Raw genomic sequence first — 19,776 nt, forward strand, 5'->3', positions numbered from 1 at the left:
GATTTGGCACTCAGTCAGTTCTTGAGTATCACTCTACAGAAACAGAAATATTCATAGCTAACCCTGAAGGTTACTAAACAACCCTCAGAGAGAAGCAATGGTCAAGAGTTCAACTAGCCTAGGAATAGGATTTCTTCACAAACATATATTCGACAATAACACAGTGACATTACTATCACACTGGGTTGAGAACCAAACATTGAAACAGCATTTATAAAATATATAATCTAGACAAGAAATACATCCAGTGTTTCCCCAATATTCATTGTCAATCTGGCAGTTAATGTACAGTACAGGCTGTGTGTCAGTTAATAAATGCTACAGCTCCTCAAGACAAACAAAATACTCATCTATCGAAGGGGGTTAGCCTCTAAGTTAGCAACGACGCGTTAGCTTAACTTGACCAGGCTCACTAAAGGTAAACTTAAATAAATGACTGGTTTCAGCCTGTTCATGAGGAGGTGAGTTAAGTCAAGCCAAGTTTTATTTACATAGCTCCAAATCACAACAGAAGTTTTCTCAGGGCATTTTTCACATAGAGCACGTCTGGAGTGTACTCTTTGTTTTACAGAGACCCAACATTCCCCCATGAGCAAGTAATTAGCCACAGCAGTAAGGAAAAACTCCCCTTTAACAGGAAGGAACCTCAAGCGGAACCGGGCTCTAGGTGGGCGTCCATCTGCCTTGACTGAGATTTGATCATTAGCTTAAACGCCCCTAAACTACTATGTAGTTTGTTCTGCTCTGATTGTGGACAAGTTCTTTCATAAAAATGTTACCTAAGAGTAAAAAGAAGAATTTTACACTGCATAGCTTCTTGTCCTGCTGTCAGAAATAACCAGACGAAAACATAATACATTTATCAGTACCAGTCCTTGTATTACAGGACTCGAAAATATTAGCCTACGACAGCTGCCGACGACGTGTCATCAGAGTGCTGTACTGTGACAGAAATAGAAGGAATATACAGTCTGATATGGAGTTAGATGCTTAAAAACCTCTTTCTGAGGCAAAGCAGTCTATGACTAATATGAGAGGTGGTCAAAGGATGTGACAGTCAGAGAAATATTACTTGCATAAAGGCCTGGAGACTGCCATCAGAGTGAGAGAAGTTTCCTAGCAACTATTGAAATGTGTAAGTTACTGTACTGAAATATCAGCAGTCACATGTCACAGGAATACAAGCCAGTATTATGCCAACAACCATTGAAACAGTGAAATATCTAAACTTCCCCTGTGATATTTATTCAGTTTTCTCCAGACATCAACGTATGAAAGCCCCAACATCGAGACATTTTCTCTACTAATTACTTAAATAGCACAACAGGCACCTTACACCCTTCTTAAAGGCATAAGAGTCCTCACACATTCCTGAACTCAACACGTCCATAAGCCAACTCCCTGAAAGTGAAAGCTGGATGAAGCGAGAGGTAAAGATGTGAGGGACTTTTTTTTTTTTGATTTAGTACAGTTAAGTGATTTAGGAAGAGAGCGGAGAGAGGCAGAGAGGAAAAATGGAGGTGGAGTAGAGTTGATGGCTTCTGAGGCAGTGTAGCGTAGTGGAAGAGGAAGAGGAGGGGAGTGTGTGGGCTGAGAGAAAAGAAGGAAGAAAGAAAGAAAGGCAGAGTACTTACAGCTCCCTCCTTTACTACCTCTCCTGCGACTCGATAAAGAATGGGATAAGTGTTATATGTTTGTGCACATGTGCATTAACGTGTATGTGTGTGTGTGTGTGTGTGTGTGTGTGTGTGTGTGTGTGTGTGTGTATTGGGAGAACGGGGAATCGCTAGGTGAGTCTGTCTGCCGCTCAGTGAAGCGAGACGGCTGCTGTTACTGATGGTCTATATTAATCACACCATCAGCCGCTGTGCTACGACTGCATCCAAACTGCATTGTCCTCCTGCCTGTCTGCGTGTAACCACTATTTATGTTGTAACGAATCATCCTAATGGCTTGATTAGCCCGCCATTTGCTGCCATTACTGCATCCCTGGATTAAAACCTTAATTGGCTCTTCTCGCGTTGTCCACAATTTCAACATCAAAAGCCAGAGAGATGCCATTCCACCATATTTATAACTGACCACAAAGTCATGTATCTTCTTCTTTACTTAACCTTATTATTAAGAAAAGCGAGAGATCTGAAAGTCAAGACAAAAAGATGAGTAGATGAATACTCACCACCTTCAGGTGCACTCAGGCAGAGGAAGAGAGTTCATCAAAAAGACTTTATTACAAATGGCTAACAACATTTTCAACAGATTTTTGTTTTTATGTTTGAATATCTACTTCAAACAGAGCGCTGCTTTTAATCTGAAGAGCCCAGCATATGTATTTAAAGCTACGGTATGTATGTTTTTCTTATATTTAGTAGAAATACGCTCCCAAGCGCATCTTAATGTGGAGAAGTGTTGTCAAAGGCTCATTGAACAGCCTGGCAGCAGTACAGAGATATTCCCTTCTCAAGTTTTTAAGCGACCCTCACCCTCTTAACCACTCAGAGAAGGCCAGAGTCAGGGGCGGGAGCTTATGGCTGTCAATCAATATGTGAGCACACTTCTAGCCTACCACTCCTCTTGTACTGAGGCTCGACGCTAGCGTTAGCTGCTGGAAGACATCACTATGGCTTACTTAGAGACTAGCAAACTCCCAGTGCATTAGGGAGGAGGGGAGAGGGAGGGAAGGAGCAGAGTGGTCTCATGCTAGCACTAGCTGGATTTCCACAACTTGTATATTGTATCTTTAAATAAAGTGCTACACATACAGTGGTACTTGTAAAATAGAATCAATCTTAATAGTTCTTTATCCATCCTTTTTAACCCTCCTATAATATGACCCATTTCTACTTTGGAGTTGTCTGAAATACTGGCTACCATCTCTTTTCCTCAATTATGGTGATGACCTTTGGTGTGAAATTTGGACACACTGATGTGTTGTAATACGTCTATACTACATTTATATACAACAATCATGTCTGTGGATCAATTTGACCCAGTTGCTTTCATGTAGGTAAATAGTTGCACAGATACAAAATAGAAATGTGTCTTTCATGTATATTGTTATTAGTGGTTGTGAATGGCATGTCTGAGTAAAAAATTTGTGGCCCCTTCATTTGTGACACTTTTTGTCAGTGCTGCAACAGATTTTGCCAGATGTGAAAACAGATGCTAAAAATGGGCTGCTCAAGACTGAAAGCTGAAACATCCTTCTTACACATTAATATAAAAAGATTGGATATGTAAGTGATGTGCTCAAACTGTAGATGTATTTTATATTATTATGTATTGTATTTATATTCAAATGGCTCTGGGAAACTGACTGATATTTTGTAGAGTGAATGATTTGTTTATTTGTGTTAAAAAAAATCAACAGCTAAATCTAAAATAAAAATATACAAATTAAAAACTTGAATTGTAATGTAGTAGGTGGAAGGCTTTGAAGTATGGAGTTTGAGCTGATTTTTTGTTGCTATGGTTAACTTCATGTCAATATAATAATTGCACATTGATTCAGAACTGTGTTGACCCGGTGTATGATTTTAACAAACACCTGTGAAGCAATCAGAAGTGAGTATTTCCCACTGCCATATGTACTTAATTAATGAAATCACAGTATCCTGCCAAAAAATGTGATTTGCTTTGAGCCGTTTGCCATGATTCCTAATTTAGTGATGAGGACAGAGGCAGGGTAACAGGAAGAGAGAAAAAACCCCTAAGAACTGGAGAGACTAGAAAAAAGGGGACTTAACAATCTGATGAAAAATGATGACTATTTTCTGTGCAATTGCCACATTGTGATCGTCTAAATTAAACAACAAAATGTGTTGTTTTCCAGCGCAAAGAACCACTGCTTGAAATTGAAGCTAGTGCAGAAGTCCCTTTAAGTGCAATATCACTGATGGTCACTAGATGATGGCTTCAAAAAAATCCCATTCAAAAAGCATCAACTTCCCTCATGAAATAGTAAGTCAATCATTTTTTAATGAGTCATTATGGTCTCAATCTCTAAATTCAGGTCCTCTAATAAGTGTGCTGGTGGTTATCTTGGAAATTATTGCTCAGATAATAACATATAAAGATGTATAGTAGCTTTGATGTCTGCTGAGTGGTTGTTGATTGACAGCTGTGATTGACAGTTCGCTCCCCAGCTCTGGGACTTGCGCTGTCGGACTATTGTCGCAATATTTTGGAAAGTTTGATGTTACTTGATAACAATACTTGCCGTGTTAGCTAGCACAAGCTCAGTGTTCCAGGTAAGCTAGTGTCAGTTTGGGTCTGAGGTAGCGGGGTCTGTTTCCAAAGCGTGAAAGGCAACGCCCCGCACTCCTTATTTGGAAGGTCCTGGCTCAAACGGAAAAGATGGCGACGACTATAAGCTGCAACTCTGGGCTTAACACTGGTTCCAATGCAAACCAGCATTGCACCTACATCTAACACACAAATATGAGGGATATCTGAGCTAGAGCCAGGAGGTGATTAGCTTCAGCATCATGACTGGAAGTCCAGGAGCTAGCCTGACTGACTGTCTGAAGGTCAAAAATACACTGACTCACCACTCTAACGGCTTGATTCCACCGGCTGCAAAGCAGCCGCTAGAGTGGATTAAATTTGGAGTAGAGATTAAATTTTATACAAAAGTTATTTTAAAAACCCCAGTTTATTTGTGGATTGTTACCAGGGTCACCTCTAAGTCATACAAGCAACCATTTTTCTTCCCAAAAAAGTTATCTTTGCATGTAAAACAGACAAATCTAATAGATTAAACTTTAAAAATACTTTCAGAAAACATGCAAAATATTAGACCACGTATTACAGTTTCAAGGTGCTGGTAGGTGTATTTTTTAACTTGTTTTCCCCCTCCAGAAGCCTATTTATGCTATGCTAAGCTAATCACCTCCTGGCTCAAACTCTGATATTGATCTTTTTATATAATTCTTGGCAAGAGAGCGAATGAGCACATTTCCCAAAATATGGAACTATTCATTTAAAAGACACGGTTACTGGAATGAAAAAAGGAAATGAAAAACAGTCTCCCATCTCAAGGCTTCATTGCTTTGTTGACCAACCATCCTCCTTTAGACGTTTTGTGGCGCTAATAACAACTTAACAGTACACCCCACAGTAGCTGTTTTTAAGGCTACAATGCCAAAATGCTCAAAAGTAAGACTGATGCTTTATCTGAGGCATTGTCCAACAGTATGTTTCAATTGCACAAGAGAAGAAACTCCAAAAATGAGGAGTGAATGGTTGGAGAAAATGTGCATTTCTATTTTCAACAGACGGCCACTTATGTTTTGAATGACTTTTGTTGGCCCCTCTCATAATGAACTCTGCACACAATTGAGCAACCATGAAAAACTTAACTTGACCCAAAACATTTTCAGAATTCCCAACCTGAAGTTTTAATGTTTTGACACAACAGCAGCCATATATATTTTACAGTATATTTGCTCTCTGAGTTGACTGAGCCATTTCCTGATGTCTGCTGCCCCTCGTTAAAATTCCATTACATAAAAATAACTGCAGCCCACTTCACCTTTTTTTCTCCTCTTCCTCTCTCCTCTTTTGGCCTCTTTTCCATCCCAGTTCTGGCCAGAACAGTGAGGGTGCACCGAATGTTTTCCGCTCCATAAAATATCTATAAGGGAATTTGCGGACTGTGCCGCTCTGCTGCAGTGGTGATGGTGGTGCTTTTTTATTTCGTCTCTGTTGGGTCTATTTCCAGACACTGGCCCCCACTTTATTCTCTTCTCCAATTCACCTTCATCTTTTCCTTCCTCCCTCTCTGTCTCGCTCTTTATTCCTCCTTTCCTGTGGTCCTCTCTTTCCCTTCCCTCTTTGTGTCCGTTTGTCTGCATCTCTTAAGCTTTGTCATGTTTCTCCTAAGATGCCTCATCTGCAACTTCTTAAAATCCGGTTTTCTTGTACCTAAAAAGAAAACCAGATGCTTGGTTTTTCTGTCGACTGAACCCTAACCCTAGCCATAACCCTAATCCTAACCCTAATGCTAACCCTGGCCCTAACCCTAACCCCCTAACCCTTCTAAATTCGTTAATATCTTGCTTGATAAATGAGCCCTGTGGTGTTTATTGATTGCAGTGGTTGTTTCAACAATGCAGACACTGTAGAAAAGGTCTCTGGGCCATTTGGAGCAGTGCACATGTGTGTACAAGTCTGTGTGTGTCCTCACATTGAAAGGAGGACAGGCTTCAGAAAAGTCTGTAGAATGTGTTGCAACTCTACATTTTGACAGAGGGTTAGGTGTAAAAGTACTATAAAGTTAGGTCATTTTAAAAGGAACACATCAGATTACCTGCTAAGTAATTAGAACAGACCACATTTTTATGTCTGTGGTGTGATGGTAGTGAACTTTTTAAGCTGATAACTATCCCTCGCTGTGCTCTGTGAGTTCCGCACTAGCACTGAACACACACATCCCAACACAGTGCTGGGACTGCCAACTATTATACTGAGGCATGGCCTTGCTGATGTGGTGTTTTATGAATATCCCGCTGACAATACCAAACAGCAGAAAATAGTTTTCTCTACTTGGGGAACCAGGCACACAGACAACTGGCAAATTAACATGCCAAAATGGGCAGGAGGACAGTTTACTATACAGATGTCTATGCTGATATCATAGTCACTTCTGAATAATAAAGAAAGTATAAATAAGGCCAGAATGAGATATGATGCTGCAAATAAATTTTAAAAAAATCAGTTGTATAAAGAGATGTGAAGTGATGTGTGTATGCTTTAAGAGATCATTTCTTTTATTTATAATTTTCGGTACAAACAAAATTCATGTGTAGTCCAGACCTGTCCTATAAATCAACATAATCTCTCCATGTGGAAAAAAAAACACTTACTAGACTCAAAAATGTTAATCTGTAAATCTGATTGAAATTGGAGTTTAAATATGTGCCAGAGATCAACTAAAACAAAACTTTGTATAAAATGTATGTGTCAATGTGATGTGAATCTTGCTACTTGTTCACTGAAATTAATAATATTGAAAATATAGCCTATGCATTTTTATGTACTCTCATATTTACTACACTGGTTGCGCTGAACATGATAGCGTCTGGAATCGTACCAACCAATACACACAGCACTTCAGGTTAAATAAACAGCTGCATAACCAGAAGAGATAGATAAGGAGTTGTTCTTTACCAAATAATACACAGAGCACTTCATGAAGCCAAAGATAGAGAGTTGTTTTCAAAAGGTCCGGTTACAATCTCTGGAGAAGCAAATACTCTTGTTGCCAGGTCGCTTTGACCTATGCTGGTCATTGAATCAGTGTTTAGGTGGTGCACTCATGATACAAGTTTTAGAAACCTCTAAGACGGGGCATTATAGTAGGAAAATTATAATTCAGAGTGGGTTTTTTTTTTTCAAAAGGTCAGTATATGCTAGTGGACTGCTACCACTCAATATAATGTATCCTTTTAAATTCACTTCCATTCTTGTCCACAGAGATGCCAATTTAGTTTGTGTGTGGGCGATGTACATAACACTTCATGTATCCATTACTCATAGTCCTAAAAATATTTCTGTATATGTTTGTGTGTAGGAGAGAGGAGGGAGGAGTTTTAATGTTCCTGCTGGAAAGGTTAGCAGGGTTGTTGGATACTACTTCTGACAGCACTGTCTGTGGTCTGAGTGGACTGACAGAGCAACAGAGGTTCAGTTAAAGAGAGTATTATACAGTAGTTCATATAAGTTCAACCACAGGCCCATGAAACAATTTCCATTCTCTCAGATGAACAAGTAGTGATGTCATCGTGTGATCATGTCATACTCTTAATGTGCTTTGTACATCTGAAAACTGCAGGCATGGGTGCTGGTGAGAAAACATTTTTTGACTGAAATATTTTCTACTGGTGTCCATAACAAGTGCTGAAGGCATGAAGTCACCTAGGGGAGTCCAGGTGTAATTTGGTGCATTGGCTATGATTTTTATCCCTGGCAAAGGCACCTATTTATGCATGAGAAGTATAAAATAAAAGATTAAACTTCAAAAAGTATGCTACTACTGATGAAGGAGCCCTATTTCTCTCTTTATTGAACAAAAAACTTGTAGGTCTACTTATTTTAACTATATTTTAGAATAAAAACGCAAATATCTGTACTTATTATCTTTATCAACTTATCTTTATGAAGCTCATTTTAGCTGTGGAGTGGTTCAGATGTGTCATTTTACCAAAAAAGTTAACTTCAAATTTATAGTATTGTTCTATTGTGACAACAGATTTATGTCCTCATCAAAAACAAACATATCACATGATTTACACGTGTTTCCTGTGTATTTTCTTAGTATACAGAAATAACTAAAGCAGCACAAAGTTTATAATGTGATACAGGTTCAGATCAGTGCTGAATACTAGAAAGACTGAACACTAAAAACATTCACAGATCTAAAAGTGTAGGTTCACATCAAAAAGTATTAATGCATGTATCAAATACATGACTTACACATTCTAATCTATATAGACAACATACCAAATATAGTCTACAAAGATGACATGTTAACACTTGTTAATCTAGTTACTTTTAGTATTTAAAATGTCTCAGTTCTAGTTACTTTAAGTTTATTACTAAATATACAGTTCAGCTTAAAAACAAACATGAATGAAGGAATTCTTACAAGCAAGCAGCCAGACCTGCACAATCATTCATAAATCACACAACATCAACAGGTGACTGAACAACCACTTAAATTAAAAACTGTTAAAAAACGATTAAAAACGGGATCAATTCCACATGAATGAGTGAGTCCAGACAGCTCACTGTAACTCCAACAAGCAAACTACCAACATATTATATGATCTCTGCTGCATTCTTGTTAAGGAGATAAATTCACACAACAGCCACAGAGACATATAACCATCAGAGATGAAATTAGTGACCAAAGAGACAGAGAGAGAGAAGCTGTATCTGACTCACGTTATCTGACGTCTTCTTCTTTCTTCCATGTCATAACGTCCATTTGTGGCTGTTGGTTAACCAGTCTGATATCATCAGCATCAAGGACAAACAAGCTAACTCTCCTGGTTGTTTCATTTAAATTATGCTGTTAACTTTCTATGGTTGAGAGGAGTTCACTTCAGAGCAGTGGTATGTCGGGCCGCAGCATGTCACTACAGTCCCGCTGAGGGTCCAGCCTGGACAGCTGAGGCAGCAAAGCTGGTATGCATCTGTAACCACTGTGGATAAGCCTTAATACTCTAGTATTAAATTGATGCAGTAGATACAAGATGCTGCACATTCCAGTGACCTTTCAGGTTCAATTGCAGTATCACTACCAGTCACCAATAGTGGCAGATGTGGTAGAGGCCCTCTGCCATGAGGGTGCAATGATATTTTTGGCACCGTATTTTATAATACAAAAATGTGACTTATGCATCATGCAGCTAAAATATGGATCATATGTCAACTAAATCATGTTGTTTTCTTTTACTTAAATGCCAGAGGGTACAATGAAATTACATTGTGAGCAGTCAGATGTCTCATTTGCCTGCCTGAAAATCCTCAATCCTAAATCCTACCCCAAAGCCAGAAATATCCAAAAATATATATCAGTATCTTCGAAGATGTTAACATGAGGTTTTGTGGGCAACTAAGGTCTGACGACTTCCAGACATTTTCTCTTTATCCTGAAGGTTAAGTTCTGACTTTTTCAAGTCTATCTTAATAAAATACTCAGTGCCTGAATGTATGATGAAATAGTTATTGGTTGCTGTAATTATTCCTTCTTTTCTTTCAGACAGTGAAGCCTTCAATCATTAATGTGACCTCACTGTAATCTGCAAATCTGCGGTCCTCTTTGAGTCCTCACTTTGGTCCAGAATGAAATCTTGACAAATATAGGGTTAATAACCATAAAAACGGGTACCAACATTTAATGTTCCCCACAAGATGAACTTAAGTGACTTTAGTACCTAACCCCTGACTTTTCATCTAGCATTAACCATCATCAAGTCAAAATTTCACCTCGTCCTTTGCTCTATGATCAAATATGTGAAAAACTAATGATTCAGCCTCAGCTGTACTATGTGCTCAGTGCTAATTAGCAAATTAGCACGCTAACACGCTACTCTCAGATGGTCAACATCAAACCACTGTTGCCAACTTAGTGACTTAGGGACTTTCAGACCCCTTTAGCGACTTTTTTTCATAAAAGCGGCTAGCAACATATCTAGCAACTTTTTGAACAGACTTTAATTCCTCTACTTGAAGGGAGACGCCAGTATTTCTCATAGAATAATATAATGTAGCTCCCTGGATTGACTGTTCAGTAGGTGGGACAGAGCAACAGCAACCAATCATCAGCCAGACAGAGTCATGAATGAGCTGTGAATGTGTGTACCTAATGACCAATCATTGATCCTCATTGTTTTTATTCTAAATGATTTAACTTTACTATCTAAGTTTGATTTTGTTTTGTCAAAATAGACAGTAATTTATTTCAATTTAATCCGGTGCATGATCATCTCTTTATTAATGATACTTCAGTTAGAGTCGATACAACAGTTTACTAATACTATAGGTAGATTTAGATGCACATTGAGAAGCTGCTCTATTTAGATATAAATAGTTACAGTCAGTTTAGTTTAATTTAAATTAATGTTCTTTAGATTTTTTAAAATCTTGAATGTAATTACGTCATGACATCATAGATATGCAAATTAACACATGACATCATCTAGCAACATATAGCGCCTGGATAGGGCTCCACCGCTCAGCCTTGCAGCCAATTTTTCCCAGTGTCCACTCGCAGTATTGCAACGAAAAATACCTCTGCAGCCCAAAAAGCATTTTCCCCATAGACCACCACTGTAAGAGAGACGTCTGTAAAACTGTTGACAGGACACCTCGAACTGCAAACCACATCAGTTATGATGATTCTCTCTTAAAGAGGAGCTGAGACTGACACTAAAATGAGAATTGCTAGTCCGCCTTAAAAGTCAGTCTACCTTAAGCAAGCCTGGTCAAGTTAAGCTAATGCGTTGTTGCTAACTTCGAGGCTAACCCCCTTCGATAGATGAGTATTTTCTTTATCTTTAGCTGTAGCATTTATTACTGTACTGACAATTTACTGCTAACCTTTTCCTCTGTTCTGCTCGCATTCACGTCACGTTTCTGTCACTCTCTGCGCCCACACAACTACACACGCACATTTTCACACTCACACACACACTGTCCTATACCTTAACGGAGCTACGCTACTCTTGTATCAGCTAGCTAGCAAAAGAGGCATGACGCGACCGCGTCTGTGGGAAGGTGTCTGTGTTTCTGTGTTAGTGTTCAGTTCAGCCTCTGACTGAACTCAGAGCTCACCAGAAACTCTGGTTCTTTCTGTTATCCCCCCCCCCCACCCCGTCTCTCTCCTTTTCCTCTCTTCTCTGGGATAGCTATGTGCTCAAGTTGAAACATTTTGAACACGCATGGATGCGTATTCGCTTCAGTTCACACCGCCCTGGATAAATTTGCATCTTTGCATTGACTTTTTATGTAATTGAGCCGCACCTGAAATTCACACAATGAATTAAATCTAGGAAGTCCAGTTGGAGGTACAGATAAATGCATTTAAAGGCTTATCAGATGCCAAAACACTGATACTCAATGCAGCCCCTTGCCAGATGATGTTGCGTCATATTGCAATAAAAGTTGAGCCCGGTTAAACTTTTTTGCCGGACGACACTTCGTTGTTTTGCTGGAATTCTCTACATGTAAACACACTGTCCCCAAATGAATGGGAGGGCTCATTGGAGGATAATCCCTCCAATGGACTGTGCTGTCTGATATATTAACCATTAATAAAGCTTATTAGCTGCAACATGCAAACCAAAAGGGATCAAGAGAAAGTGACACCAAAAAACACAAGTTTTTGCAAATGTTATGCTTAATGAGGAATCAAAAAGTAATCTACCATCATAGTGGGCTTTTAAACAAACTCACATAACAATATAATGTGCAGCAAACTGTGAACTCTGTGCCTTGTGTATATTGTTCCTCTTATAAGTGGAGAAACTGTAACAGTACATTAGCATTAAGCGTTTATTGAAAGTGAGACTTTATATGCTGTACAGAAGCTGTCATGGTGGCTGAAAAGGTTTGTTTATTTTAATTTGCCACCTCCCAAACCACCCACACTGTTTGTTCAAGTGGACCAGCTCAGTGGTGTGCACACAGACTTAAATGCACATAGGCTGAGCTGTGCACTCTGGAGTGGAGGAAGGTGGGAATATGTATGCAGGGCATGAATCCCTCCCAGCACAGCCCCCATCACTCTCTGCATTTGTCTGTGTGCCCACGATGATTACAGCCGACAGATATGACTGTCAGCCTGACAGGTGTCACTCATCACACACACTAGTGAGCATGTGTGTGTGCTTTGTCTCTGTCCCACAAAACCCAGTTAATTCACCTCTCCATCACTTATTCACTTTCAAATTTCTCTCCTCTTTCTGCTCCCTTCGTTTACACTCCAGCCTTGCGAAATGAAAGATGGTAGTGCTGAAGCCAAAGCAGGCAGGTAATTACATCCCTGACGGACGGAGAAAAGCGAGGGAAAAGGGGGCAAATAAGAAGAAAAGGAGAGGAGGCAGTGAGGAGTTAAAGCTGTGTGAGAGGAGGGGAAGGCTGAAGGGATAGGGAGAAGAAGTGAGAAAGAATGAGGGAGAGAATGAGAGAGAGAAATGGGGGATTTATTTTGGCTCACAAACAGCCAATTCATAACCTGGTGCCTCCTGTCCAAACAGTATTACTCTCTGCTAGTTTACAGCCTGTAGTGGAAGAGCTCAGTGCTGTTCAGCCCTAATTTATACTGCGAGCAAAGCTTCCAATACAGCAAAGCTTATGAATATACTTCCTATATCTTAATAACAATGACATTTGTATTCTGGGCAACTTTTCACAAGTAGAAGGAACAAGAAGCTCACTCATGAATTTTAAATCCCATGAAAACACCAAAGCCAACAAAGAATAGACTCTACTAACAAGTAACCAAAGCCTGATATCTTATTTATCTTTGCCAAAGAGCTCCATTGTTGTCCAAAAACTATTAACAAGACTGAGAGTCTACAGCCATGCTAGCAGCTCTGTGAGGCTTATAATATAATCATTTCATTTGTATAGCACTTCTCAAGCCAGGAGCACAAGGTGCTTTTCATAAACAGCACCACATAAACAATCACAAATATAAAAGAAAAACACAAGAACAGCAAAATACAAGCACACAATGAAAAGACTCTATGGAAGAATCCAAAAGTAAAACAAGAGAAACTATTAAAATAAACTTAAAATCAGGTGGTTGCACAACAAAGCTGTAAGACGAGTTGTCAGGCAAAAAGGCAAGTCTGTAAAAATGTGTCTTAAGACAGGATTGAAAAGCAGAAACAGTGTCAGCAGACCAAATATGAACTGGAAGACTGCTCCAAAAACTGAGGTGCCAGTACAGCAAAAGCTTGATCACCCTTTGACCTTACCTCTGGAACAGCTAGCAGGCCTAACTCAGCAGATCTAAGAGGTTTTTTTGGATAGCAAGGGTTCACTGATGTACTCTGGTGCCTGGCCATGTAAAGCCTTGTAAGTCATGAGTAAGACTTTAAAATGGATTCTAAAAGAAACTGGTAACCAGTGCAAACAGGCTAAAACTGGGGTGATGTGGTCTTCGTCAGAAGTTTGGCTATAGCTCAGGCACTGGTAAACAAGGTGTTACAATAGGCCAGGCATGGAGATATAAAAGCATGAATATTTTTCTCTGTATTGCTACAAGATAACATTGCTCTGATCTTGGAAATATTCCTGAGTTGGTTGAAACATGCTTGTACCATTTTTTTGTGTGTGTGTTTTGTTGAAAGCTTAGCTCACTGTCGAAGATAACATCCAGGTTTTTAGTAGTGCCCTTAATATTTGGGATAAGGGTATCAAGCAGTGGCTGGACTTGATTGTGGAGGTGCTCAGGGCCAATGATGAAGCACACCTGTTTTGTCAGAGTTTAACTACGAAAGTTTTGTGACGTCTAGTCTCTCACATCAGTGAAGCAGCTCTGAAGTGTGCTGTGTATCATCTGCAACAGTGAAATTATATATTATTGTGATGGATGACATAACCTAATGGTAGTATATAGAGAGAGAACAGAACTGGTCCAAGAATTGATCCTTGAGGTATGCCACAAGTTGTCTGTGCAGGTGAAGAGGTGAACGAATCAATTGAGACATAACATTTCTATTTGACAGATAGGAGAAGAACCACTCCAGAGCTGTTCAAGAAATGCCCACCCAATCCTTGAGTCTATTAATTAGCAAAGTGTGATCGATGGTGTGCTGCACTAAGGCAAAGCAGCACCAATACAGAGCAGTATCCAGAGTCTGCAGCCATTAATAAATCATGTGTAACCCTTAGAAGAGCACTTACAGAAGTTGTTCTAAAACCAGTGCACACAGCCACACATTTCTCCGTTCTCTATTTCTCTGTTTAGCGTCTTCAGGTTAGGCTAACCCATTGTTGCTGACTTCGGGACTAACCCCCTTCACTTTTCCAGCAGATGTAGAAAGAACAGACAAGACTTTTCTTGGTCTTGAGAAGCTGCAGCATTTTTTAACTGACACACTGTAGTTTGTACTGTACATTTAACTTACTGCTAACCTTTTCCTCTGCTCTGCTCACATCACCGTCACTTTTCTGCCACTCACTCTCTCACTTAACCACTCACTCGCTTACACACTGCCCTATTCCTTAAAAGGAGCTACTCTACCTGGAGTTTCCCAGGCAACGACACAGACATTGACGCAAGTTTCAAAACAGCGCTGCTCAGAGGCTCCCAAACGCTATTGATTTCCGAATGAATGGGTATTTGGCGTTATTTTTGGCATTTAAAAGAATATTTTTTGGCCTGGCTGCTGTTCTCGTTGGCCTGGCGGGCCACCAGGCCTGTACTATTATAGGGGAAAGAATCAGGGGATTTGCTCAAATTTGGCAATTTTTTTTTTTTTTTTCCAGAAAAAAGGAGGTTGGTAGCATCTTGGTACACTGTAGTTTCCCTTGGTGCTTCTTGTTGGGTGCACAAGATTAGCAAAACAAAACAAGTTCATCCTCAGTTTTGCTCCGTCATTTTATTGTGATACAACTTGGAAAAACTACATAAAATTACATGTGAGTAGATCAGGCTGATCTAATGTTGTTGAAACCTGAGTAATCTGCTAATTTTTTACAAAGAGAGAGCATACAAACAACCCACCAGCTGTCAACCAGAACCAGAAACAAAGTCTATGTCCAATGATGATAAGAGGGCGACTTATTTACAATGGTGCTTGGTCTCAGCGACTATCATAACATTTATTAATGAACGCAAAGTGTAGCTGAGGCTGATGAAAATGCAGTTTATTTCATCAGCATTTGGTCATAGAACAATGTATTGGACAAACTGTAAATTTTACCTGATGATGGTGCTAGATGAAAAGTCAGGTTAGGTAGTTCTAAAGTAATTACATTTCATCCAGTGGGGGACATGAACATGTGAATTAAATTTCATCAGTGGCAAACCATCCAACAGTTGTTAAAACATTTCACCCAAAAGTAACCTCATGTGGAACTAGAGGAAAAATCAGGGGATCACCAAAGTCAATAGGATTAATTCTCTGTGGACCATGAATGTATATACACAGCAGTCCATCCAATAACTGTTGAGATATTTTAGTGTGGACCAAAGTGGTGGAGCAACCATTTGACCAACATTTCTATTGCTGGATCCATGCTGATAGCAGGGCTAAAAACATATCAATGAGCTACACACCGTCCTGCTGCCAGAAAGACTCACTAGAACAACAAATGTGGATTCATCTGTGGCTAAAAACATTTTTTTAACAAATACTTTAGGTAACATTTAATAAAAACTACAGGCAGCTTTTTTTTTTAGGAAATTAATCTCTTGGAGCATGACAACCTCAGCACAAAAGAATCCCAAAAGGGCAAGGAACATAAGCGTCAGATGACCCCAGTTGAAAACAGCAAAATACAATTTCCCATTAAAGATAGACTTCCCGATTTTGTTTTAGCACCCAGGGGTGAGGTCAGTTTGGTCTTTTTTTTTTTCCTCATGTGGCTAGGGCAGACACATTTCTCCAAAAATACAAACTCAAAAAACCTTTCATGTATACTGAGTTTTCCCTTTCACTTTGTTAGTCTGCCTTAAAGTTGTATTTTGATAGACCTTTCAATCTAAACTAAAAAGAAAGTTTATGACTAATGGGTTGTATAGAAAATTTACAGAAAATTTCTGCACAGATCACACAGTACCAGTGACTTCATTAATATCTAAATTTTTCAACATGGTACCAGAATCCAAGAGACATTTACCTTCTGTGATTCTTCACATGCCAGACATCAGTCATCTTAAGAAATCCTGAGTTCCATCAGAGCTGTCATTTTAATTAATGACCCCAGACTGCAAACAGAATTTCTTCTGGTTAATCAAAATATTTTATGTCAATGATCACAGTACAGTAGCATTATAGCATGCATTGAATCATGTTCATATGACTAACTGAATGGGACCATTCTAGTAAGTAAATAATAATAAAAATAAATTGCCTGTTTGCATCTACATCCTATTGGACCTGAACTTAGCTTTATGGCACTTACTCGCATTGTTCTCTCCTGACTAGATATTAACTCTCATGTGTATGTCGCTTCGGATAAAAGCATCTGCCAAATGAAATTGTAACATTGTGTAACATTGTAATAAATGCAAGTGACAGTAATAATGGAGACATTGTACTATACTACAATTTAGAGTAGTTCTCTGTCATTATGCACCAACATATTTGGGGTTATGTACAGTATGTTTGTGTTTTGTGCACCAGCAGTTTAACTGTTAATGCACACTTATTGCATACAACTTTAAAGAACATGGATGATTTTCAACTTTGACCTCATTAAAATGTTGAATGTTGCAAAGGGAAGCTTAAAAGATAATCTAACCCATGTGCTGCAGCTTCTCATTGAACTCGTACAGAGTGGATCATTTTTCATTATCTAGTATCAGTCAGTGTAAATGAAACAAACATTTAAAAACAAAGCTTTTAGTAAAATCTGGGATGAAAAACACTGTTTGGCTATTGAGGGTTACAAATGGTAGTTATTTGTTGATATTTTATATCCCAACTTGCTTCCAGGACGCCTTGAAACTCAAAGACAGTTCTCAGTTTACAGAACAGGTGTGCCTCCTCAAGATTGGGGTTAGATTTGGTGAACTAGTGATATAAACCTGTATCTGAGGTCTGTGTCTGTGTGTACTCAGGTTGGTTGGTTGGAGGATCTCATTCATTCAGTGGGGAGGAAATACCTCCGCAAGAAAGCTCAGAGACATCAGAGCAGAGAGAAGAACAAAGACAAGGTAAGGGCCAGTCTTTTGTTTTTTGACTATAAACATAACAGGTTTGCATATGTAATGAAGAGTTTGACTTGATTTGAGTGGCCTGTTTAACAAACCTTTATCTGCATTGTAAAACAGTAACTTGTATTCAGTTGTACAGTGATGGCCCCTTGAATATACTTCATAATCAAATTTTGCTTGCTTGATGACAGTAAGATTTAAGTTTGCAAAGAAGCAGGGCTTCTATCTCGCTACAGCTAATGTCACTGTATAAAAAGCACCCAGTGCTCACATTAACTGCCATTAAATGTTAATATCTGCCATCAGGCAGTATACATCCGCTGCTCCAAACAGAGTACATGAGGAAGAGAGTCAACAGGAATTTCAAGCTTTGGAAACCTTTGTAGTTGTGTTTGCAGTAGTTTGGGGGTGGGTGGCTGCATGCATCTCAAGTCCATGATATTTAAAGACACCATTGAATATTTATAGTTTTTCCTTCCTGCGTGATGCATATTTATGATCAGCATGTTTTGCTCTGACGATTGACATGACTGAGAAACTGAGCGCAGCCCATGTCGACCTGTACGCTCACCCCACCTATGAATATTTATGAGAATTCAATAGACCTAGAAGACTTATTATATTATTGTTCAGACTGACCTTGGTCATATCTGTGCATAGCATTGCCAAGTAGGATGTTTTGGCCCTCGCTGTGTTACATGATGCTTTGTAGCTAATGGTTATAGCAACTTCATTAACTGCTAAATAATGTAGCGTGGTGTCAAAATGTAGAGTGTGATCACATTTTCTTTTCTTTGGTCAGTGTCATTTTTGTATTGGCTTCATTTACACTATACAGTGTTTAGCAGTGCAGAGCTGCTCACATACAGAAGAGTCAATCTAAAACATGTCATTGTCACAGACTGACCTACAAGATGTTTGTTTACATGCATCGGTGGCACCCTCTGCAAAGTCTAATCTCCTGTGCAAGGTGCAACACACACACACAAGACATAGCAGCTATGTTTGTATTGTTTGTAGTCAGCAGCTGGTTGCACCAGCTGTCATAAATTCAAGCTTGACCTTGTTATAACTTAAGTGTTTACTAAGTGGAGATTTATTCATCTTTAAATGAAAACAGGCTGCACTAGAGTAGTTCTTACTTAGACTGAGCCAACTGACAAAACTAGGATGCTACAAACATTGTCTCAGTTGCATCAATGTACTGTTTTGTACGAATAGGAAATTATGTATTAGAGCAGGAGGAGTCAACAGATAATCATAACAGTTATAGCCATTATAGTCATTAGCCTATCATTTGTTACATGCTGCTTACTTCCTGGTTTTCTGCTTGCAGGCCAAAGGGAAGAAGAGATCCAGCATCTCCAGGGAATTATTTCCAACCCCTGCTACTGAGCACAAAGTAGTCAAGAGGATCTCACCTTCTGCTAAAACCCTGACTCCCAGCAGTTCAAAGACAGCTTCATACTGTAGCTCATCAGCAGAAAAGAAAAGCCAATGAAAGCTCTTCATCAACGAGGAAAATCACTCCTAGCAACATCACTGAAAGTGATGTATTGAATTCTGTTAATCCAATTTTATCAGAAACCGCCAATCAGATGAGAGGCTCACCAGCATTAGCTTAAATTGGCTGCACAAAATGATTATTTGTAGGGAATTTGAGTAAGTACTGCATAACCTAGAATGTTAATGTGATGTGAGATTATATATTAGAAGTGCATGTAATTGTGATTTATAAGATATAGAAATTACTGTAAATAAAATATATGAAAACAATTTTACCCTTTGTGATTCTTGATTCCTGATTTCATACTAGTATACAGTAGTGACAAAGGTCATGTCCAGGAAGATTATAGCCCAGCTGATGACACTGGGGGCTGTGCACTTATTGTCAGGTTGCATGAAAATGGAAAAGGTCTTAAAATTTCCAGGAACCCACATCCATTTATTTAATAATGATAATAATGATAATAATAATAATAATAGCCCCATGAAAAGGGAGCAATCTAACAGCAATTTAGCCTAATGCAATGTAATTGGACATTTCAAATATTTAGCCTACATGTTAAGTACAGTGAACATCAAGAGATTCACTCCCACAGGCTACTACAGCATGCTGATCATTCCATAGAACATCAACATAACCATCTGCTTCTGCAGACGAACATTCATGAAGCTCAGCAGTATGGGACAGTTCTGGTCTTTCAACCACTGCAGTTGAAAATTCACTAGTGGCGCATTTTTTTTCCTGCTTATATGTCTCTGGAACTCCCTGTTCCCCATCACAGTTCACTTCTCTTTCAACCAGAGAACCACAGAATCAGACAGTCAGGGTTCCAAGTCCAGACTTAAAGTAAAACCCTATAGCTCTCACA

General features: G+C 39.1%; 1 protein-coding gene across 3 annotated transcripts in view; it reads left to right on the forward strand.

Annotated features, from left to right (window-relative positions):
- LOC122988930 (spermatogenesis-associated protein 16-like) overlaps positions 1-19,161 on the forward strand; it is a 116,569-nt gene extending 97,408 nt beyond the window's left edge. For 2 of the 3 annotated variants that reach the window (XM_044361606.1, XM_044361608.1), the window contains exons 11-12: positions 17,306-17,401; positions 18,738-19,160. In XM_044361606.1, coding sequence (XP_044217541.1) covers positions 17,306-17,401; positions 18,738-18,902 — 261 coding nt within the window. In that variant the 3' untranslated portion in view covers positions 18,903-19,160. Of the gene's footprint in view, positions 1-17,305; positions 17,402-18,737 lie in introns of all 3 variants that reach the window. The other variant, XM_044361607.1, reaches the window with a different exon arrangement.
- Positions 19,162-19,776: the final 615 nt, after the last annotated feature.

This window comes from Thunnus albacares, chromosome 9, assembly GCF_914725855.1.
Source record: "Thunnus albacares chromosome 9, fThuAlb1.1, whole genome shotgun sequence".
NCBI lineage: Eukaryota > Metazoa > Chordata > Actinopteri > Scombriformes > Scombridae > Thunnus > Thunnus albacares.